This window comes from Lepidochelys kempii, chromosome 10, assembly GCF_965140265.1.
Source record: "Lepidochelys kempii isolate rLepKem1 chromosome 10, rLepKem1.hap2, whole genome shotgun sequence".
Lineage (NCBI taxonomy): Eukaryota > Metazoa > Chordata > Testudines > Cheloniidae > Lepidochelys > Lepidochelys kempii.
This window is the reverse complement of record NC_133265.1, coordinates 10,031,460-10,055,173: the sequence shown is the minus strand read 5'-3', so window position 1 is coordinate 10,055,173 and position 23,714 is coordinate 10,031,460. Positions and strand designations below refer to the sequence as shown.

The 23,714-nt window shown below is 53.9% G+C and overlaps 1 protein-coding gene across 4 annotated transcripts in view; it reads right to left on the bottom strand.

The window, feature by feature from the left end:
* RADIL (Rap associating with DIL domain) overlaps positions 1-23,714 on the bottom strand; it is a 75,375-nt gene that overhangs the window by 6,286 nt on the left and 45,375 nt on the right. For 3 of the 4 annotated variants that reach the window (XM_073361933.1, XM_073361932.1, XM_073361934.1), the window contains 8 exons: positions 20,244-20,356; positions 17,732-17,969; positions 12,530-12,690; positions 11,290-11,431; positions 9,743-9,933; positions 4,883-5,306; positions 2,199-2,338; positions 389-528 (listed from right to left, as the gene is read on the bottom strand). In XM_073361933.1, the coding sequence (XP_073218034.1) occupies positions 389-528; positions 2,199-2,338; positions 4,883-5,306; positions 9,743-9,933; positions 11,290-11,431; positions 12,530-12,690; positions 17,732-17,969; positions 20,244-20,356 (1,549 nt within the window). Of the gene's footprint in view, positions 1-388; positions 529-2,198; positions 2,339-4,882; positions 5,307-9,742; positions 9,934-11,289; positions 11,432-12,529; positions 12,691-17,731; positions 17,970-20,243; positions 20,357-23,714 lie in introns of those variants that run through there. The other variant, XM_073361935.1, reaches the window with a different exon arrangement.

Here is a 23,714-nt window from a genome sequence, read left to right as displayed (position 1 = left end):
CACCAGACACATGCTTTTTGCCAGCAGTTGCTATTTGAAACTCCTGGCTCCCTGGCTCTCTCACAAACTTTCGTTGTTGGTGCCACTTTGCTAGCCACATGGTGGCTCTCCTGCGTTCCCTGTGGTACAGAACACTCCCTTCTGTGTACTAAGCACATGGCTACTAGCCCAGGCATCACCAGGAGCAAGAGGACCTCGGAGACTGTGAGCCTGCTCTGAGCAGGAGTTTAAAATGCCTGCAGCTGCTAGAGAAGGGTCTAGCAATGACTTTCTCCTGCGCTGTTGAGTACTGGGCCAAGACGCCAGTAGGGCCATGCCTGCTCTTTTGCAACATACATCACAGCCTTCAATGCCTCCCACACCCCGGCTTCTTCCTTTTTTATTTTACCTCTGGTAGTCTGCTCCAATCAGACTGGTGCCGTTAACAGCCAGGATGCGGTCGCCTATGGAGAGTCTGCCCTCTGAGGCTGCAGGACTGCCCTGGATGAGGGTCCTGATGTAGATGCCGGGAGAGTTCAAAGGGGTGTGCTGTCAACAAATAACGGTCAGTACGAAGGCAGTGGTGAGACAGGTTCTGCACAAGACAAAGGGCTACACAGCTTCTCGCACTCTACAGCTCTGGGCCGGCCGTGTTGGGAGCCTCTGTGTCCACTGGGTTACTAGCTGCTGCAGGCATTTAGAACTCCTGCTTGGAGCAGGCTTACGAGGCACCGGGTGCAATTGTCAAGAGCCACTGAACAACTTCCACGCCCCAGTCCCCTTTTTAAGTTGCTTTGGGGCAGCTAAGGGCCCCGGACCTTTAGTAAGCTCCCGCGTGTCTGTCGCTTTTGAAAATGGGACTTTGGCATTTCTGAAAATGGTACCACACGGTGTGGGGTGGGTTTGGGTTGCTTTTTCAATCACCTATAGCAGCCCGGGCCCAAGGTTGCTCATGCCGGCGGAGCTGAATCTATGTGAGCAAGGGCGAGGCACTTGCAGAACATTTTCCAAGTGCAGATGACTTTGCAAGGGAACACGAGGTGTGTGTGCATGAAATGGATTTTGCAGTCTGTCCCCACCACCTACAAAGGAAGACCTAGGATCAGTGACTTCCCCCAGCTTCTGCATTCCTACAGCCTGAGAAGATGCCAAACACGTGCCCTAGTTCCTTTGTCCGCTCAGTGGGAGTCGCATGACCTGCTCCAAGAATTCTGCAGTACCAACAGGCCAAGGCTGCTGCAGAGCTAGGAGGAAAAGCAGCTGGCTGAAATTCTGAGGGCCTGGCAGCTACTGCTGCCTGTGGACCTCCTGGGGGTCCAGTAGCTGGGTGTTTGCAGCCCTGGGCTACGGAAGCGCTCTAATCCACGCGGAAAGAAGGGCAGCCCTCCGCGCTGTTTGTACCTCCAGGTGGACAGAGGAGACTGCTGGCCACACTTCCCTTGTTCATTTTAATTCTGGGAGGAGCATAATCAACAAGCCAGGCTGCCCTCTGGCAGGACAAAGCTCCCTCACTGAGTGCACATGAAATACAGTTAGGACTACGGGTAAGGCCTTATTTTTCTACTGACTAATGCACTGCTCAGAAAGGCCCCAGTTACAGTGACCCATTGCGCTAAACCAGATTGCAACCCCTAGCGCAGGAGAGCAGGGACGTTCCTGTGACTTTTCTGCTTGCACTCAGCATTGGCTATTCTGAGTATGTGCTGTGAATGCAGGGCAGGACAAACCATTTCATTCCTACTCAGCAATGAGCTCTTGGGAGGGGGTCCTCCACCTGGCCAGCATCTGGCCAGATTTTTTTTTGACATTCACCTATCACTTGTGACGGGGTAGGAAAGGCCTTCCTTAGTCTTGCATCCTTCTTCCGCAAAGGACTCTAGCAATAGCGTTGGGCATATTTAATTTCATCTATTCTCCACAGGCCTTGGGGCAGCTTTGATATAAGCCTTACAGCTGGGTCTGAGCTAACAGGTGTCTGAGATCTGATTCCTTACAGGGATTTATTAGGATCCATCAGAATAACCTAAGAAATCACGGCACTTGCATTCACCCCAGAGATTAATCCAAGCAACCACTTGGTCAGATTTCACAGGAAAGGAAGCTATAGGGCATACATGCGGCATTAGCTTTACAGATCACTTTTCATCTTCATATAATACATTCCCTGCAGCACGAGCCCAGTTCTAAATATTCTGTGAGGCAGAGCAGGATGTACTCACCAAGCCATCAATCAGTCCCATCCCCAACCCGATGGGCCCTTTTTCCAATTCCACCACAAAGACATAGCAGAAATCATCCGTGGCGGAGCTGCGACTGGAGGAAGCTGGCGTGGGATAGTCGTAGGGCATCGGAGAACACCCTGGGGCCAAAGAGATGCAAAGGGTCAGACAAATATTCCTCCAGTATTCACCCAACCCAGCCTGCTCCTCTCTGCACAGAGCTCCTCCTTTCTTGCCCCGCCGGCAATCACCGCTGAAATAAGCAGCGTATCAGCCAGGCTCCCTGGAGTGCCCCTGTGCTTGCCAGCAGCACATCTGGCGGGGAGGGCGGGCTCACTTCATTTTGGCTTGGCCAAAGTGCCAATGCAACGGCACTTCATGCAGGCAGAGCCGGCGCTCGGCATAAGCAGACCAAGCAATTGCTTAGGGCCTGGAGCAACTCAAGGGGGTCTTGTATTAGTTATTAGTATGTGTTGGGGGGAAGAGGGGACAAAAATATTCCTGATTAGGGCCTGCAATGGGCTAGCACTAGCCCTGACAGCTTGGGGCAGACAACGAAAATGGCAGAACGTGCTTCTAGACAAGGGGCTCGGCCTAGAGAGGAGAGCCTGGTGGCTGCAGGATCCATTAAACGTCAGTCTAGAACGTCAGACATTGGGAACTAACATGGATGAGCCTGGGAGCGGCAGGATGGCTGGCAAAAGAGCTCTGCCCTCTTCCCCCGGGCCTGTCTGGAGAGCTCCAGAGCCTGTTGGCCGGAAAAGCTCAAACGGGTCTCGCCAAGTGTTGCCCTCACACTGATTCTTGGATAAGGTTTTGGTCCTTGGCTTGTGCACATGCAAAGCCTGCTTGCCCGGCCCCGGCTGAATGTCTGCACATACAGAAACCGGGATGCACAAATCCTGAGGGCACAAAATGACACGTTGGGTTGCTACCTCTGAAAATCTGGCCCTAAACGGCTCTGCAGGGTTTCGGGAGTTAATGGGTAAGTTTTTCTCAGCGGCTGGAGAGTTCTCAGAATAAATGGTGGCACGAGAACAAGCAAAGGCCGTTCAATTCCTCCAGCAGGTTGGGTTTTGCAGAACTGGAAATTTTTTGGCTTTGGCTACGGCTTGGTACATGACGCCAATGAAGGCTCAAGCTGGCCATGACTCCACGCTGCATTCATGAATACGGAGGAGCCCAGTCAGCCAGGAGAGTCTGGCTTCCCCTCCTGGCCACTATAATGACCTTATAAAACACTCCTGGAGTGTTGCCTTCTCACATGGATACAGGCTGCTCCTGGGGCTCAGCTAATGAAATCCACCCAGCTCTGCTTGGTGCTTTGTCTACAGCACACAGTCGTACTGACATCTGGCTTCTATTTGCTGGCCTTTCCTTTCCTCTCCTGGCTCACAGCTGGCGGGAGAGGGACTGGTTTTAAAAATAAACACATGGGCATAATCACCCTGCCATTGGCCACGAGAAACGCAGCTGCCAATATGTGCAAAATGTGGGATTTTCAACTAGCTGCTGTTTCAGGAGTGCCCCCCTGATGCCCAGGTGTCTTGCAAATCCCTTCCTGCCTCTGTTCAGTTCCATCTACTGGACACTGGTTCACACATGCAAACCAATTACCTGCTGCTTCTTCAGGAGGGGCAGTGGGATTTAGATGCCAAGCACCCACTGTGTCCCTACAAAGGTCTGAAATGGATGCACAAGGCCTCTGCTTGCTTCTGGGAGCAAGGTCATAAAATCTTCTTTCTTTTACAAAATCTTCTGAACCCGAAGGCACTTCACAGTCTGTGCACACACGGCACTCACTGGTGGGCTGCAGGGCGGCAGCTCACTGGCTAATAGCAAAGGGCAGGAAGGAAGGGAGCGGGGCGCTTTGACCAAGGGAGCCTGCTCTTACAGAAAGCATCCAAGGCTCTTCAGAGCCCCCCCAGAGCAGCCAGGCCTTTGGGACGGAGCTCGGTGTATCTAGCTTGGGACGATAAAGGTTAAGCTGACCTCAGCTGGGGCCGGGGCATGCAGGTATTGCTCACCTGATGGTTCAGGCTAGAGTGCGGCGCAGAGGTCACGCTGCTCGCGGTAATCGTGAATTTTCATGCAGTCCGTGAGCCCTGCAGCTGCGGCTCCTCTGGGCCCCATTCCAGCCATTGCAACTCATGTGGTCGCACTACAATTCTGCTTTTGGCCGTCCGCCCCACCATAGATGGAGACAGAGGGGCGGATGAGCCAAATCTGATGGGTGGTGCCGCCTAGCACACAGGGTTTCAATGACTGAAGCAGGGAGCCGGACCCACCCCTGCTGGTGTGGGGTGAGCTCGCTCTCCAACCCCTCCCACCCCCGGGCTGGGACCCCTCCCTGACTGTGGGGGTTTTTTTCCACATACCTCTGCTGTGAAATTGACTAAACATTTGTATGTTTGTATGTTTTTAAATCGTTGCCTTGCTGATGGTTAGGCCACGAAGCCTTCCCCTGTGGCAAGAAGCAAAGAGGCCAGGCCGCGGAGGCCCAGTGGTGCTGGATTATGCTCTATTCTCCTGGCTGCCATGCTTGTCTGACCCCCAGTCTGTTTCCTGGGGAACCAGACTTGTTGTGGTCCCTACAGGAAGCAGTTCCTAGGGAAACTGGCAATGCAAGACAGAGCCTAACATGTGAGCGCTGAGGATCTGAGGGCAGGAAAGGTTCTCGGTACCTTCAGGGGTGGTGGCTTTGGTGCCATTGAGTCCATCCTTCCTGGGGTCCTGGATGACTTTCCCACAGCTGGTGCTCTGAGGGGATTCTGGGCATCCAGGGTCAAAGTTCAGAGGCGTATTGGGAGGGGTCAGTAAGCAGGAGGGATCCACTGGCAACACGCTGGCCTTGGAGAGGTGGTTTTTCCCCAGGCTGCAGGGCAGTTGCAGATGCTTGAGTTTTTCTTGGTGCTGTGGCTCACTGGTGTAATAGTCTCGGGGGGATCGGCTCATGTCTGTGGGGAGCGGAGGGCTCCCAGCAGCCTCTGCCTCCACACAGCTACCTGGGTGTCTGTAATCCGACTGGCCAAAGGAATTCCCCAGGGCTGGCAAGGTGAGTGTGTTCTCGGGCACCTCGGGGGCATTTTGGCTGGTGGGAACGTCTTTCTTTAAAAGGAGAAAAATACGGAGCGTTAGCCTGGCCCTCTAGCTATCTAGGTTGCCCCTCACTTTGGTATCTGACCTCCACTGGGGGCAGGGAGGTGACTTAGTCACTTCTGCCTAAGAGCTTGAACATGGGGCAAAAGTGCAGCAGTGTGACCCCTCCTGGGGCCTGGGGCAGTGCTGTTAGCCCCATTGGTCAGCAGGGGGAAGCAGAGCCCAGAGAGGGGAAATGACTTGGCCAGGGTCACAGGAGGAAGCAACGTTAGAGCTGGGCAGAGACCCCAGAGTTTCCAAGTCCCCGTCTCGTGTCCTGACCACAGCGCGTCCCACCCACAGGTAAAGCCAGCCTTTCTGTGGGCGCACTGTCATGCAGGAGCCCCAGCTCAGTGTGGTCCACTGCCCCAGCAGCTGCACAGACAGGTGCAGGTTTACACCTGGATTCTTCTCGGTACATCAGTGGGTCCCAAAGCTTTAGCGATTAGGAATTAGTTAGGGCTTGTCTACATGGAGCAACTTACCAGCACAATTCTAACGCTGTAGTTACATTGGTATAACTCCCTGGGCGGACACCTGCCTGAGCAGTCGGCGCTAAACTGGAAAGTGGCACTCTGACCCCGGAAAGGGTTCCCCTTAGGGCATTAGTGTGCTGTAACGATGGCCTGCCCACAGTGTTCATGTTGCCTACACTCCCCCTCAGCTAGGTGGCGCTGGCATGGCAGTGCGCCTCTCCCTTCTTTGGTACCCCCAATCGTTCCAAGGTTCTGCAACGGCGGGATGGCCAGTCTCTTGCTGGCTGGTTTCCAAGGACCTCCCCGGCCAACCCAGGACTTCACGCTGGGGCAGCCGCCAAGAAAGTCAAGGAAATGCTCCAAACGCAGAGCCCTTTAGGCACCCACTGGGGCCGGCTGGGAGCAGGGGATGATCTGAGGTATCCTCCTCTTGCTGCAGCAGGGAGCTGCACCCCGTGAGGACGAGGACAACGGCCAGGAGTCGGCTGTGCTCGCAGGGCCTGGGACTGCGCGTGCTGGCTGCAGGGGTGGAGGCAGGGGGATTTCCTGTCACTCCCCACCCGAGAACTGCTCCCTCCCGAGGAGTTCCACAGGGGAGGGGTGGCAGGGACACTGAGCCCTGACGGCACTTTACACACATTTGCTAATTAACAGTAACCCCACAAATGCCTGCGTGTGGACGTGAGAGCGGGCCAGGCTGCTTACACCCCTTGGAGCGGGAAGGACATTCCCCGGAGCCCAGAGCCACCACGTACTCCCCACTTCTACCCAGACCTGCAGCCCTTTGGGCACAGAGAAAGGGAGCGAGACAAGGGGGATGGGGGGCGGTGAGACAGGAAGGGCACAGACAGGGAAAGGCTGCATTGCAAACTGGCACCTCCCTCCCCCTCCTTGCTAACAAGATTGTGAAAACAAGCGTGTCCTTTCTCCACACCTCCTTGCCCCCCTCCAGGCAAGGGGATTAGCAGCACTAATCCCGCACAGCAGCGTGCAGGTTCCTCTGGTTTGAGATATCAGCTCGCTAGGGCTTCCCAGCCCCTGCGTCCCACAAGACAGCCCCAGTAAACTCCCAGGGCTGGTGCAAAGCCAAAGGCGCGCACAGCCCATGGAGTCGGGGCGATCGCACTGGTCTGGCTGGCACACTCCCAGGGCCAGCACGGGCCTACGGAAATGGGGCCGGGGTTAGACTATCCCAGCCACGCACAAACTCAGGCTCCCTCCCTTCCGCTCTTCCTGGTCTGGCTCTTGGTCCCAACAGCCACCCGGCAAATAATGCAGCAGGGCAGCAGAGGGCTCCTTTACTCTCATACAGTCAGCGTGCGCTTCCCTCTCAAAGCGGAGGCCAGGGGGAGCTTAGGATAAATACCCAGGAAGAACTGCGGCAGACACAAACCCATTGCTACTCCGCCGCAGGGACCCAGAGCTCTGCACTGTTCCCGGTCACTGAGAAAAGGCCAGTGTTGGATGACCCATGCTCTAGCCCAGGGCTTCTCAACCATTTTTGTTCTAAGCCCCCTCCCGCCCCCCCCCAGCATGCAATAAAAACTCCACAGTCCACCTGTGCCACAATAACTGCTTTTCTGCATAACCCCGCCAGGGCCAGCATTACGGGGTAGCAAGCCGGGCAGTTGCCTGCGGCCCCCACGCCACAGGGGCCCACCCCAAAGCTACATTGCTCAGGCTTTGGCTTCAGCCCCTGGCAGTCAGGCTTCTGCTGTCTCCCAGGGGCCCCAGGGAGTCTAATTCTGGCCCTGCTTGGTGGACCCCCTGAAACCTGCTCTCGGCCCCCCACCCCCGGGAAGAACCACGGCTCTAGTCATTAAAGACGGCACCACACCATCCAATTCCCAGCGGTGGGGGATGGACGAAACCTCCATTCCAATGTGTCACATTCACATGCTGCAGGAAAGGAGAGACGCACAGAAAGATCCACCTGGCTGATCGGCTGTGCTATCTTCTGGCTTCATTGTCCCTCCCCCTAGTGGGTGCATCTTGCCTAAAGCTCCTGGGTACCAGCACTTCCCTCTAACTCTTCCCTCATATGAAGACTGTGCCACTTGCCCCCCCCCCCAAAAGTCTAAGATCAATGGATTGGACTAACGAGCCCCAGGGAGTGGCAGAGGCCAATGTGGCAATGTCAGCCACTGCCCAGGAAACCTGGAGAGAGAGCAGGCTCATGTTTTCTGGGCTCAGCTACAGCAAGACGTGATGGGGCTTAGAATATGGAAAGTGTGAGTCAGTAACTCCTGGCTAATAGGATCGAAGCCGAGGGAGCGGCGGGGGTTGGGGGGGCGGCGCGGATCGAAGCCGAGGGAGCGGCGGGGGTTGGGGGGGGCGGCGCGGATCGAAGCCGAGGGAGCGGCGGGGGTTGGGGGGGCGGCGCTGATCGAAGCCGAGGGAGCGGCGGGGGTTGGGGGGGCGGCGCGGATCGAAGCCGAGGGAGCGGCGGGGGTTGGGGGGGCGGCGCGGATCGAAGCCGAGGGAGCGGCGGGGGTTGGGGGGGCGGATCGAAGCCGAGGGAGCGGCGGGGGTTGGGGGGGCGGCGCGGATCGAAGCCGAGGGAGCGGCGGGGGGGCGGCGCGGATCGAAGCCGAGGGAGCGGCGGGGGTTGGGGGGCGGCGCGGATCGAAGCCGAGGGAGCGGCGGGGGTTGGGGGGCGGCGCGGATCGAAGCCGAGGGAGCGGCGGGGGTTGGGGGGCGGCGCGGATCGAAGCCGAGGGAGCGGCGGGGGTTCGGGGGGCGGCGCGGATCGAAGCCGAGGGAGCGGCGGGGGTTGGGGGGGCGGCGCGGATCGAAGCCGAGGGAGCGGCGGGGGGGCGGCGCGGATCGAAGCCGAGGGAGCGGCGGGGGTTGGGGGGCGGCGCGGATCGAAGCCGAGGGAGCGGCGGGGGTTGGGGGGGCGGCGCGGATCGAAGCCGAGGGAGCGGCGGGGGTTGGGGGGGCGGCGCGGATCGAAGCCGAGGGAGCGGCGGGGGTTGGGGGGCGGCGCGGATCGAAGCCGAGGGAGCGGCGGGGGTTGGGGGGCGGCGCGGATCGAAGCCGAGGGAGCGGCGGGGGGGCGGCGCGGATCGAAGCCGAGGGAGCGGCGGGGGTTGGGGGGCGGCGCGGATCGAAGCCGAGGGAGCGGCGGGGGTTCGGGGGGGCGGCGCGGATCGAAGCCGAGGGAGCGGCGGGGGTTCGGGGGGCGGCGCGGATCGAAGCCGAGGGAGCGGCGGGGGTTGGGGGGGCGGCGCGGATCGAAGCCGAGGGAGCGGCGGGGGTTGGGGGGCGGCGCGGATCGAAGCCGAGGGAGCGGCGGGGGTTGGGGGGGCGGCGCGGATCGAAGCCGAGGGAGCGGCGGGGGTTGGGGGGGCGGCGCGGATCGAAGCCGAGGGAGCGGCGGGGGTTGGGGGGGCGGCGCGGATCGAAGCCGAGGGAGCGGCGGGGGTTGGGGGGGGCGGCGCGGATCGAAGCCGAGGGAGCGGCGGGGGTTGGGGGGGCGGCGCGGATCGAAGCCGAGGGAGCGGCGGGGGTTGGGGGGGCGGCGCGGATCGAAGCCGAGGGAGCGGCGGGGGTTGGGGGGGCGGCGCGGATCGAAGCCGAGGGAGCGGCGGGGGGGTGGCGCGGATCGAAGCCGAGGGAGCGGCGGGGGGGTGGCGCGGATCGAAGCCAAGGGAGCGGCGGGGGTTGGGGGGGACGGCGCGGATCGAAGCCGAGGGAGCGGCGGGGGGGGCGGCGCAGATCGAAGCTGAGGGAGCGGCGGGGGTTGGGGGGGCGGCGCGGATCGAAGCCAAGGGAGCGGCGGGGGGCAGTATGGCCTGGCAGGTAGAGCATGGGACTCAGAGGTGAAGGTGAGATCATGGGAGATCTGTGCAGGATGGCCGGGGATCTATGATGTCCCTAAGAGAGGGCTAGCAGGGACAATGCTCTCCCTGGGTCAGCGATTGCTACCTTCACGGGCTCCAACTCCAGCAAGTCACCGGCGTGGGGGCTCTTGCTCCGCAGACTCCACAGGAAGTGACGGATGTACAGGAGATGCCGGTACATGTTATCGTCCAGCGTCTCCACCTCCAAGTCCACCTTAAATCCTCCACTTGGCAGGACGATGGGCGGGTGGTTATCAAAGGACTCTAGCACTTCGTCTGCAAAACACAGGGGGAAGCAGGTGTTGGTGTGTGACCCACCTGAGCCCCAGCCCTGCTCCCAGATTGCGGGGCCATTGCTCTTCCCCAGGTCCTGCAAGCCAAGTATCTGCATGGGAACCAATCCCAGCATCCTCTAGGTCACAACCCTGCACAACTGGCCTCCATGTGCCAGTGAGAAAGGGGCAGGGGGCACTAGCTAACGCCTTCGCTCTGCTTAGCTCCCCTGGGTTGTGCCCCTTGCTTGTTCCAAACTCTCGAATGGGTTGTTCAGAACCTTTATCTCCTCCTCCCTGTGTCATTTAGAAAAGGGCTCTGTAGCTTCCAGATCCGCCGCTCTGGGGCCCGTTCCCCCTATGTCCCGTAGCTGTTGCTAGAAGAGCCGTAATCCAATCTCTTGCACTCCTTGATCCATTTCCACCCACTTCACAGTGTCCTGATCTCTCTTTTCTCCGGTAGCCAAGATCATGCTGCTGAGCCCTGGGGCAGGGGGAAGTGCTGAGTCTTTAGCACTTCAGCCCCTCCCATGTCACAGCCCGATATGTCTGGGTACATGCTAGTGGAGGAAGGATGGTCTAGTGGTTAGGGTGCCAGCCTGAGACTTCAGAGAGCTGGGTCCAGTGCCCTGCTCCACCATTTGCCCTGGATGAGTCAATCTCACTCTGCACCTTGTCTGTTCAATGAGGGTAAGTACTGCCAACATGTTAAAGACTGCGAGGTGCTCAGCTCTATGGTAAGGGGGGATATCAACACCATAGATAATGGCATTGATAGCTCGGGGTACAGCCAACGTTCACCCACCGGGGGAGTCACGTGTCCCCTGGATCTGTCGGGGAAGACTGTGATTCCACCACATTGTTACCCCCTGCCCCGCCGCGTGCCCCTGCATCGGAGTGGCTCAAACCAGAGTCAGGACACTCCACGTTCAGGCTGACAGTGCAGCCCCAGCTCATGCTGCCTGTCTAGGTAGAGCAGCACGTGGAGGCCATGTGCTCTAGTCCCTACCATACCAGGCTCAGCCTTCAGCCCGAGCTCCCTTTGCCTCAGGGCAGTTCAAGTAGACCCTCAGGCTACAGGACTGTAGTTCTTTGTGGCTGTCCACGGTGATGCAGGAACCCCTGCAAAGCACAGGAGGTTACAAGCCCCATGAAAACACTCGAGGGACCAGCAAAACTTGGGATAACCAACCTGTACTGGCAGGTCTGAGGAAAGTACCTCTTGGGACGCAGCCTAGTGCAGGTTTCACTGCCCTGCAGCAGTGTGGGAGATACAGGACAACCACAACAGAAGCTCTACCGAGGGCACAGATCACACCACCCCCAGTACAACGCAGACGCACCAGTGCTATGCGCTCACCTGTCTTGAAGGCTGCAGGGCTGTCCTCCTGCCAGGCCGCGACACACCGCACCTCAGACGCTGCCTGGGACTGAGTCAGGATGTGATGGAGCTGAGCAGGGCTCAGGGCGGGGAACTCGGCTCTCAGCAACGGCCAGGTCATCTGAGCAAAGACAGAGAGAGCTGAGGCGACAGCCTCAGGACGGTGCACAGGGCAGACAGCAGGGAGCGAAGCAGGCTTATCAATGGGGAATGAGCTTAGCTCGGCTCGTCAGCAAGTGAGCAGCATGCTAAGGGGTCTAGAGAGCCCAGGAGTGGCAGGGCACCACTAATGCTCAGCTGTGTATTTGCTTCACTGCTACTTCCAATACGGGAGCTGCCTACTGAAGCCAAGGACAGGATGTAAGACACAGAAAGCCTGAAATCCTACCTCATGCTACCAATGCCTCATGCTGCTGCTTCCTACCAAAATGGGTGCAGATGTTGGTTGAGAGGATGTGGTCCCCAAGGTTTGGCTTTGAAACAAGGCGTCCCATTTCCTGGGAAACTACCCGGCAATTTTTGGGCAAATACATTCCCGCAAATCAGCCCCTTCGTCGCCATATTCCAAGCCGGCTGTCCCAGTCCTGCATGGGCATGCTCTGGGGCAACTGAGCCATGCCCTGCTTGGCGCTTGCAAAGGTGCCGCCCAGAGGCACGGTTCGGGAGGCAGCGTTTGAAAGCCTGGCCTAGCGCGAGAGTGACATCACATTCCGCGGGAAGGATCAAATTCACCCAGCACACAAAACGCACCCGAGTCTCTGAGATTTCGCGTGTCTTGACACTGGCACGTCAGATCCAGTGCAAATTCTGGAGGGAACCCTGCCTTCCACACCTATCTCAGGGAGCTCCCATCTTGGCCCAGTGTCGGGGAAAGGGCATTGATTCCCCCACCCCCTCTGCTTTGATGTCCCATGATGCTTCTAATGGGAAAAGAGAGGGAAGCTGCATATGAAAGGGACTGTTGTGCTTGTGGCCCCCTGCCTTGGGGAGATGACCCCCCAGTTAGCGTGGGGAGCGCAGGCTCAGGGAGCCCCATCTAATAACTGGCCCTCCCAAACAATCCCCATGATGCTCACAGGAGCTCTCCTGCCACTCACAGGCCCAGACTCTCCCAGGGATCTGATTGGATTCAATGGGAGCTAGGTGTCTACAGGCCTTTGAGGATCTGGGTCCCAAAGGCCATCGATACCCTGGGCCAAGAAGCCCACGCACATCTCACCTGCGCCAGCTGGGTGCTCGGCATGGCCAGCAGGTGAGCCACGCTGGAAAGCTTGCTGAAGAACTGCTCGGCCAGGTGCCCGAAGCCCATGCCCCGCATCCACTCCAGGAGGAGCCGCAGGCCGGCGCGGATCTTCACTCCTTTCGACCAGTGGAAGCAGCCTTTGGACAGGGTGGGGAAGAGAGAATGAACAGCCACACGCGGCGCTGCTTTAACCTGACTTGCAGTAGGAGCCCGGCCCTGCTGCAATACAGACAGCTACAGGTTCAGAAGACACATGCCGACCCTACTCCCTGGCGCAGACACGGCACGAAGGCAATCGGCTGTCAGGGTCAAAGATTGCTCTGTCCAGCCCACCAACAGGCTCAGCCAAGGAGAAGTCAGACAACCCAGTCACTTGGCTGGCAGAAAGCAGCCCCCTCCAGCCAGAGCCTGCATATTGGGTCCTTCGCCTAGCTGCACATACTCGCCCTGCTCTGACAGACGCCAGCACTTGCTGGACACAGCAGAACGGTGGCCAAGAGCAGTGAGATTCGTCTGCTCTGTGTGGACACAAGAGACCCCAGGGCATCCTTCGTGAGTGCCTTAGCCAGAATGCCCTGGTGCCCCCATAGCGTTGTACAGGGTGCTATTTGGAGGTTAGCTGCCAGACTTCTCCCCAGAGATAGCTGCCTTTCAGTTGTGCTGTGTGTAACGTTTCTGAAGCAGCTGGGCATCCTGCCGCAGGACACGTGCTAGCAGCATGAAGCACATTTCAGATGGATACAGATAAATGTCGAGTTGCAGGAGTCTCCTACGAGCAAAACCTGGTGCTGTGGGGAAGGGAAGAAACCTTTTTTTCAAGCTATCATGTAAACTAACTTCTCCTAATCTGCAGCCCCTGCCTCCCCCAGGAGGCTATCGCAGAGCTCCTGTATTGTCCACGAGGACTCCACCTCCACCCGCATCCAGAAACCGATTCACCCGCTTGGATTGTGCAAGGCAGGCAGCCCTCCACACCGCCCTTGTCCTCTTCTCCCCATGCAGTGTGGGCACAGGGGAAGTCTCTGCGTCATCCATCAGATATTGACTGACCTGAGCTTGCTGTCCGCCAGATACCTAATCTCTCCAGACTCTCCTTAGCTGCACCCAGGTAAAGCCAGGCCATAGAACTGGGGCAGCAGAAATGGCAGCTGCTGATCCTGGGGTTTTATTGAGAGAGATGCACGTCAGTGCTCAGATCCAGTTTCTGAGGAAGGCCGTGTTCTTCCGCCTTCCCCCCATGATCCTGCATGGGGGTGACCCAGCACTTCCCTTCCCCCCTGGGATGATGTGGGGCCCTAAGGCCAAGCCCAGCTCCGAGAACACAAGAGGCAGCGCGTGGCCCAGGCGAGGAGCCGGCTGTCCCAGGGGACAGCAGGATTTCACACTCTAATCTGCTCTAATCAGCTCCCACCTGCAGGAAATCAACTCCAGAGACAAACATTTGAAAGCTTATGCTGTCCTTGATAGGCAGTGAGCCAAGACTCAGCCTGTGGGCCCATGGAAATGGGGAGGCAGGGGGTGGGGGGGAAGGGAGCTGGTGCTCCGGTTAAAAGGAAGGAACTACAGCGGCAGGAGGCTGTAATCCAATAGGGCTGGGCTGCTTCAGAGCCCACCACCTTCCACACTAGGAACTACTGAGCCCCCGCCCCCACACCCCGAACTGTGATCCAGAATCTGACCCTCACCTCACACCTCCACCCCGACACCAGATTTGAGCCCTGCAGGCTGGGAGGAAGTTTGATCTAGGTGTAGAGCCCAACTCTGCTGTAGGTGTTGGGCCTGATCCTGTACCAGAAGGTCCATAGGCACTTTGCCATGGACTTCACTGGGAGCAGGATGGGGCCCATGCTGATTAAACCAGAGGGAAGCCATGCTATAGCAGAAGGCTCTAGTTTGTTGGACCTACGGCTAATTTAGCCTCATCAAGGTCCTAATTCCATCACCCCACTGGACTGTGTGCCCTATACTGCAACCCCGCTGCATGGACACAAAACTAACTGCTCTTCCAGCGATGCCGAAGGATGCATGGAAAACATAACTCTGGCAGACAAATCTCAGGCTTGGGGCTCACCATTCGATGTTCTATCTCTGTCGAGGTTCTGTGTCCTTCCTGCAGCAAACCGCCTCGCGCAGGACCCACATGCTGTGCCAGGCCGGCCTCACTAATGGGTGAGATTCAGAAATTCCAAGGCCAGAAGGGACTACTGTGCTCATCTAGCCTGACCTCCTGCATGACACAGGCCAGGGAACGTCCCTAAAATAATTCCTAGATCAGATCTGTTAGAAAAACATCCAATCTTGATTTTAAAATCGAGCCTTAGTAAATTGTTCCAGTGGTTAGTTACCCTCACTCTCAAAAATTTGCACATTATTTCTAGTCAGAATTTGTCTAGCTTCATCTTCTAGCCACTGGATCATGTTAGACCTTTCTCTGCTAGACTGAAGAGCCTGTTCTTAAATATTTGTTCCCCGGGCAGATTTGTGATCAAGTCCCCTCTTAACCTTCTCTTTGCTAAAATAAACAGATTGAGTGCTTTGAATCTATCGCTATAAGGCAGATTTTCTAATCCATTAATCATTCTAGAGGCTTTTCTTTGACCCCTCTTCAATTTATCAACATCCTTCTTGAATTGTGGGCACCAGAACTGGACACAGTATTCTAGTAGCAGTCACGCTCCTTATGTCTGCTAAATACAGACATAAAATAACTTCTCTACTTCTACTCAGGATTTCCCTGTTTATGCATCCCAGGGTCAACATTAGCCTTTTGGCCACAGTGTCAAAGTGGGAGCTCCTGTTCAGCTGATTATCCCCTACGGCCCCCTAATCTGTTTCAGTCACTGCTTCCTGTAAGTATGACCAACATTCTTCGTTCCTAGATGTAGACATTTACATTTATGCCCAGTTTACCAAGCAATCCAGATCACTCTGTATCGGAGACCACTCCCTCAATTTTTGTGTCATCTATAAATCTCATCAGTGATTTATGATTTCTTCCAGGCAATTGATAAAAATTTTAAATAGTGCAGGGCCAAGAACTGATCCCTGCAGGACCCTGCTGGAAACACACTCACTTGATGATGATTCCCTGTTTACCATTATGTTTTGAGACCTATCAGTTAGCCAGTTTTTAATCCATTTGATGTGTGCCATGGTAATTTTATATTGTTGTTATATTTGGGTGGCTATGGAGCTCCCTTGCCTTGGCCCAGCTCAGAGAGGCTTGACACTATTATCTGTGTTGTGGTGGCACCTGGAGCCGCAATCTTAGACCAGGCGTTACTTGCCATCCTAGGCACTGCCCCAAGCAGCTTGCAGTCGGCGTGGGTTTGGTTGCAGGTCCAATCCAATACTGGATGGGGGACGGTTTTCTGTCTGCAGTGCTGATGCATCCAAGAGTCTATGAGAACAGCAGCTCTCAGGAAATCCCCACCATTCAAATTGGCAAAAAAGTCTTAGAAGGTGGGTTAAACCTTGCAAGATGAGTTGATTGCATGGAGTTCAATGGGACTTAGGTATGTGTTTCACAGAACAGGTATAGGAACACTGGCATGCTTAAAGTTAAGCATGTGCTTAAGTGCTTTGGTGAATCAGGGCCAAATGGAGGAGTCCAATCTCCCAAACTGACAGCCTGGCACCTTCTAAAGTTATTCTAGATCTGAAACAACAACAATGACAAAGCTCTAAATCCAGAGGCCGACGTGGCTGTGGCTCAGCAATGTACCCGCTGGCAGGCAAAGGGACGGACAGCTAACAGGAACGCCCACACTGGAGCACAGTTTCCCTTCCCCTTTTTGTTCTTGCTTAGTGGACCATCAGACATGGCAGAGGGAGCAGCGCTGGCAGAACCTGCTGCTCGCAGTAGAGACTCGGTTTGTACGTGGGGCGGAGCTGGGCAGAAAGAGGGACAGAGGTCTGACAGGGCTGAGTGGCAAAATTAGGTTAAAATTCTTTAAAAATCCAACTCCTATTAACTCATATGGTATTAGCTGTAATGCACCTGGCAGTAAGGAGGTGCTGCTGGAGTGTATATAGGTATCGCATGCTCTGTAGTTCAACTGGAATCCTGCAGTAATTAGGATTAATTAATGAGCAGATTTTCGCCTCAATTAAGAAGCAGGATGCAATGTTTTATTACACACAGCAATCAGGCAGTGCCAGGGAACAAACTCCACTAACAGCCTCTGCTCGGCATCAAAATGGCAGACCTTATTGCAACCCCAGCGCAAGAGATGGGGAGGGGGGGATGTTAATTTGGGGGGAGAGCTAACGAAGGCTGAACACATCCCCATGAACAATGGTATCACAGTGAACATCCAAGGCATTAATAAGGGGTTAATGGAGCGTTATCGATAAAGGCCGCAGACTCGGGCAAGACAGCAAACATAAAGGCTGAATCAAGCCAAGGGAGCAGAAGCCAAAACCCGAGTTAAGCTGTTATCTGAGCCAACTATACACCTAGAGAGCAGCGCGCACAGGCTGCGATCTAGGGAGTTCATCAGAGTCAAGGAAGTGAAGTCTCGAAGACCTCAGTGGCTGGACTCTAGTTTGGTTTATCCTCATTTGTGGGTGTAGCTGAGCCCCACCCCACCCCCAGGTTTCATTGCTACAAGCCTGGCAGAGTCCTGAGGCCCCCCCCACTCTCTCTCACACCCCTACCCCAGTCTTAGCGCTGAAGCGGGGCTCTGAATGATTGAAAGTGAACCTTATTCCTAACCACCTCTCTGGTGACACCAGTTAAACAAAGGACTCAGTAGCTTAAGTCAAGTTCTAAAGCATCCTTATCCCCTGTAGGAAACATGTTGCCCGCTTTGCTGTCAGTCCCAGTCTGGGGGTCTCTCCCTGGCCGTGGGGCCATACTGATGACTTATGCACAGGCTCAATACCTAACACGAGTTTAGGTAACAGGGCAGCAAGGCTCCTTTGCCGAATGCAGAATTCCAGGTGTGTCCAAGCCCCTCACATCCTAAAACAACCCAAGAGATGCTGTAAAATCTCTCCCCATATTTCACCGATCCTCATCTCATAGTCTGGCTGGCTGCAATACTGGGGCATTTTAAGTCTGTTCCTTTAATTAATGAATAAACAGAAAAAGGGCTTCAAAGCAGACAAGGCCAGTCTTTGGGAATGCCTGCCCCTCCCACAAATGTCTCACTCCCTGGTCCCGAGGTCACTCACCTTTGTCCATGAGCTGGTTGAAGAGCAGAGTGTTGGAGAAGAAGAAGAGGTAGGCAAACATCTGGGAGGCTATTTCAGGGTGCACTTCATACTGGTGGAGCAGGTCCAGCGTAGCCTGGTAGATCAACACAACTCTACGTATTTCTTCAGGCAACTGGGATGATGCCCGCCAACCTTCCTGGCCCTCACTCTGGAAGGGGTTACACTCCAGGAGGGCAGGTAGAGATACATACAGAGACTGGACAGGGAGGAGACAAGAAATACACAAGTCCAGGATTCAAAGCGCTGAAGGTTTACTGTGGGAAGCAATTCTGCATTGGCCAGATGGTTAGACCCTAAACAGGTCCTCCGAATCTCTTGTTTCCATGATCCCATAACCAGCTCAAGCCCTGCTGTTCTCAAACAAGGAAGGGCATATTTCTTGCCCCCTCACGGACTAACCCCTTGTGACCTGCAAGCTTGCTCAGCCCTGTCCCTAAGCAATAACTTAACACCATACATGGTGGTCAGTTGGTCTCAGTCTGTTTTGGGGAACAAACGGAATGTGAGAAACAAACTACTGTAGATCTTAAGTGATAGGAATGCACCAGTACTATGCACCCGCATGGTAACTGAAGATCTAATACACATGCTATGGAAAAAAGGCAGATGACAAAAGTGGTCTCCAATTAGAGACTCTTTCCTTTGTGCAAATGAGGAAGGTTGAAAAGCAGGGTCCAATCAGAGTTTTGTTAGGTACGCAAATGAGACAGGATAAGCATCAACCAATCAGAGAGAGGGAGAGGCTGCTGGACCAGTGGAACAATCTTTCCACAGAAGGGAAAAAAGAGCTACAAATAGAATCAAGAAGAAAAATAGTCCATTTCCCAGTGAGAGGCCAAGTCTGTAATCACCAGACCTGGCAGGGGGAGCTGGTGGAAAGGCAGCATCATCGGTCAAGTTTAACTTCTCTTTCAATGGAAACAAGTCCCCACCCTGCAGACACAAGCAGCCTTTCTCTGAGCCCACACTGCACACACTGTTCAGCGCTCCATAATGAGCACTTGCAATAACGTTTCACTCCAGGGGCCTAACAGAGAGAGTCCAAAAGGAATATTTCCATCATGTACATGAATCAATTCATTATACCCAGGGCTATTACTGTATAGTAAATCACAAACGAGCTGAGGAGGGCTGGACTCGCTATCCCAACAACTCTTTCTACTAATCTGTGGGCCACCCGTTTCCTCCTGGCTTCCTGTGTCCTAGTCCCCTGTTTCCAAGTTGCTAGCCATGCAGAGAAATGTTCCATCGTAATTTCACACTCTCCTCGGGCTGTGACCTTCATTGGGACACTTGAGCCCAAAGGAAAATGAATCCAAAAGTTACAAGGAGGAGTGAGGGAGAAAGTGAAAGTGACTTAGTTTTCAGAGTAACAGCCGTGTTAGTCTGTATTCGCAAAAAGAAAAGGAGTACTTGTGGTAGCTAAGCCATTCACTAATGGAGACACTGTAATGAGCAAATGCCTCCCTAGGACACAGTGTTACTGTTAATTCTTCAGGGACCTCTCAGGCTGACACCTGCCAGAAATTCACTGTGATCAGTTCAAGGTACCCGACATGCAGCTCTCCCCCACTGCCAATCACCTGCCAGGGTGATTATACTAAAACTCACCCTGTTTGCTATCTAGATTCTGATACAGCGTAGCATCTTTCAGAGATCATGAGGCGCTCACATACTGTGTAGGGTAATGGGGGGCTCATATTAGTAAACAGCATCTGAGCAGCTCGTAATCCTTAATGGATTTTATCCTCACACCCCACCTGAGAGCTAGGAACATATCCTCCTCTTTTTACAGGGTACATCAAATGACTCGTCTAACACAAGCCTATGGCTGAGCTGGAAATTTCACCCCAGCCCCTGAATCCCAGTCTACTGCTCTCTGTCTGTCTTACCTATTTAGACTGCAAGTTCTTTGGGGCAAGGTCTCTCTCTTACTACATGTTTGTCCTATGCCTTGCCCAATGGGCCCTTGATCCTGGCTGAGCACTCTAGGCGCTGCTGTAGTAGAAAAAACAACAGCTAAATAACTTGTGCAAATGAAGGGCCATCCAAAAATATCTACATCGTTTAAAAAAAATCAACCTGTTTGATCATTTCTGACCCCTCAAAAAATCGTTTCTGACCTTCAGGTTCACTCTTCAGTGACTAAGGAAAGTTAGGGAAAGTCAACTCCCCGGGTGCCTTGTACTGCATCCTAAAGACCAGCGTTTTTTAACACCGAGGAGGCTTGCAGGAATGAGTATATCTGTTAGAACTCATCACAAAGAAGAACCTGCTGTCCTGGGACACGATGGGGGGGGGGGGCGCGATTTCAGGCACGGGTGCTCAGATGGGAGACTTCTCCCCCATCATCCCCCTTTGATTTCCCGTGAGACACTATCAGCACAAGGCTCCTCTTCTCCCTTGGCAGCTCTCTGGATTAGGCTGTGCATTTGCAGGAGAGAGGGGGAGGCGTTGGGGGTGCACATACCTTGGAGATATAGTATACGCACTGCTGAAAGGTATACATGATCACTTCCTCTAGGACTGTCATGGCTTCCTCACTGGCTGTGATGGTTGAAGAGAACAGAGACTCCTTAGAACCTAAAGGACAAAGACAGCAATGCAACGCGTCAGAGCAAAGGGCTCCAAACCGGGCTACCGGGTCCGTTAGTTTAGTAGAAGAATGGTCTCTCTGAGGGTCAACTTGTGATGCTGTATTTCGTTATGCAAAGTCTACTGACACACACCGAACTGTCATGGGTTTGTTACTGCAAAGAAAGCATGGCTAATGATTACAGCGTGGGATTGGGAGCCAGAAGTTTTGGATTTGATTTCTAGCTCTTCCACTGACCCGTGTGCCCTTGAGCAAATCACAGCTTCTTTGTGCCTCAGCCCCTCGGTCTATAAAAGGGAGACAGTTATCCTCTCTGATCTCACAGGAAGGACATGACCCCTACTTTAGCAATATTGGTAAAATGCATTAGGATCCTGGGTGGAAAGCGCTATAAAAGATACAGAACTCTTGATTAACAATGTTGTAGCAGCAATAGCTCCCTACTGGGAGGCATAATTTACGTTGCTGTCTTGCAAAGGCTCCCAACAGTGAGGACTATTTCAAAGAGCAGGAGAGGGGCTGGCATGGAGGAGAACTGATGCTTAAGTTATTTCTTACAGTCACTCTACAATGGAAAGAAATCAGGGAGCAGGTGCATCCTCGGGACATTCACAAGTATGCACAACTTGCACTACTTTACCTGGCCACTTGATGTCCCCATTGCACTCGTGAAATTAAAGCTGAAGGCGCATTTATCTGGCTTGACTTTAAGAAGCTGGACAGCTCAAGAGCGCTCCTTTAAGACAGAGGTTCAGAAAGAGAAGCCATTCCCATTTGAGGCCATTGGTGAATATGGTGCTCTCATTTTGGAGGACAGATACCCACGTCACAAAAAGCACACTGATACTGTCACCAGTGCCGGCAGTCACACCGAAAGGCCTGAGGATGAATGCACAAGACAGAGCTCCTGTTCCCTAGCAGAGAGCAGAGCAGACACACTGAGAGGGGAAGCCTGCACTGCCATTGCCCAGCTGAACCCCTCCTATTTATCCGGAGGATGAATGTATGGCAGCAGTCTCCAGGGCCGTGACTGCAACCCCCTGAATTCACTCCAATACAGGAGAACTTAGCTGGTTCTCCCTTTTCTTCTCTCATTGTATCATCTTTGCCAGGATCCGCCTGCCCCTTAGTCAATCTCCAAAGGATACGGCACTGGGGACAATACAAATTCAATACTGGTGCCTTCCCTTTCCACAGTGGCTGGGAAGCCATTACAGGATGCCACGTCAGGAGTCAAAAACTCCAACCCTGTCTTCTGCTGGTGCCTTTTTCTGGCTCTCTCTTAAAGACTTGAAACTGCATCTCACTTTCCTCGGTGCCTTGTGAGCAGGGAGTGTGTACAGAAATCCAGCTCTAATAAACATGGGGTTGCCACAGCAGTGGCTGTTAAACACATATACGTTGTATTTCTGGGCGCTGAGCAGTTGCGGGGACGGGGTTAATATTTCCCCTACAGACTAACATTTTTCATCTAGCAATGCTTCGATTTCAGTCCAGATTTGCAGCCCCGCCAGCCCCATATGCTGAATATTTGTGCAGCTGGATGAAGTGCTTTCCAAACGCAGCTTGTCAGAAAACTTTGCCTTTGGAACAGAAGAGAAGGTCTCGATAGCTTTGCCAAACTAGCCCCACCCCGTTCCTCTGATGTGGAATCAGAAAGAGGGAAATTCCATGACATCATCCACCTGACCACTCCCCAAGTCCCATTTGCAGATGGTTAGTGAAGGACTTTTCAGCCACACACACTTTTGGGGCAGTTCAGGGAGGTAAGTTGGTGAATTTTTAAGGCTCAGGAAAGTGCAGGGCTAATAGGACTGAATCAACCCATGTGTAATGAAGGCAGGAGCATTGTAAACTTCCACATACAGCGCTGCTTAATGCACCTGAATCCTGGTCTACAGCCCCACTCGCTATTCCAATAGCAGGACCCCTCACTGCTGTGCCAAGAAACCTTAGTCCCAGTCTGATATTCTAATCCTGATCTATTTGGAACAGAGACCGCTACTCACACTGAACTCTATAAAGGCTGGCAAATACCCACTCCAGAGCAGGCTGAGACCACTCTAACTCATTTCACTTTTGACCTGAGGTTGATGTGAACCCAAGTTTCTGAAGTGAAAAGCCAATGTAATCATTTAAAAACACGGCCATAATAAGATTTTCAAATCTGACATGAAAAATAACATGGGCTATGCAGAAGAAAACCTTGGTGCTCATCTGTTTCAGGCAATTTAAATTGAAAGCCAAGGTGCTAGGGATTTCAAACCAGAAAATAAGAAGCACAGACAAACATAGCCAGTCCACGTTATGAATATTTCTGATCACATGCCGGGAGGTGGGGGTGACTGCAGAGAGGGGTATGGAGACACAAGGGATAGCTCTTCCTGAGACCCATGTGTAGACTATGGATTCCGTAAGGTCCTGAAAGTACTCAGTACGGTGTGATCTGTTTACGGAAGCCCCCAGTAACACATCGGGTCCTAAGCGATTGTCACCCAAGTTGCCCTCAAGTTGCTCAGCTGTTGTCTAAAGTTTTTGAGGAATAGTATTCAATAGGAAGCCAGCCCCAGGTTCGGTTAGCGATCCAGTTGGGCCCTGGTGCTGATTTCTGTGAATCTATTTGTAAGTATTCACCAAACAGTTCCAACAAATATTTTTCAGCCTATGGGCTGGTTCACAAACAGTTCGCTTTGACTACTCTGTATCCATTATTTGTATTGCCTGACCGGTCATCTAAATCACATGGGATCAGGAAAGTAACAAAAAAGAAGCAACACATTTCTGACAAAAGTTGTCAGGCAAATATTAATTACTGCTACGATTCATGAAGCTTCTTGGATTGGCACACGGCTTCATGAATTCCAGGTCATCCAGATACATGTGGCTGATATGTCCCCACAAAGCTACAAACTGAACATGGGGCTTTTAGTCACAAAAATATACCCAAATCAGGGTTGTTGGGTTTTGTTTGTTTTGTTTTGTTTTTTTAAACTATTCAATCTGCTCTAATTATAGGACAGAATTCCTCATACAGCAAGGTCTAAACACCTGCATTTCCCAGGGATACAGCGCTTTTCTCAGACTATTTCATATCACCTGAGTGGAAAAGCAATTCCTAAATTCAACAAGGGTATTAAAAACATGTGCCAGGAAAAACACCCTCACATGTAGAATGATAGAGGCCAGCACAGGGTTTCTCATCCTTATGCATACCTGGAATCCCCCCATCTCTCACAAAACTCTCCCCCCATTGAGCAATCTGGGAAAGAGAGGGGAGTGGTCATGGCCCCTGGTCTAGACAGACAGAGAGCAATGAATGGGAAGGGAAAAGGTGCAGGAAAAAAC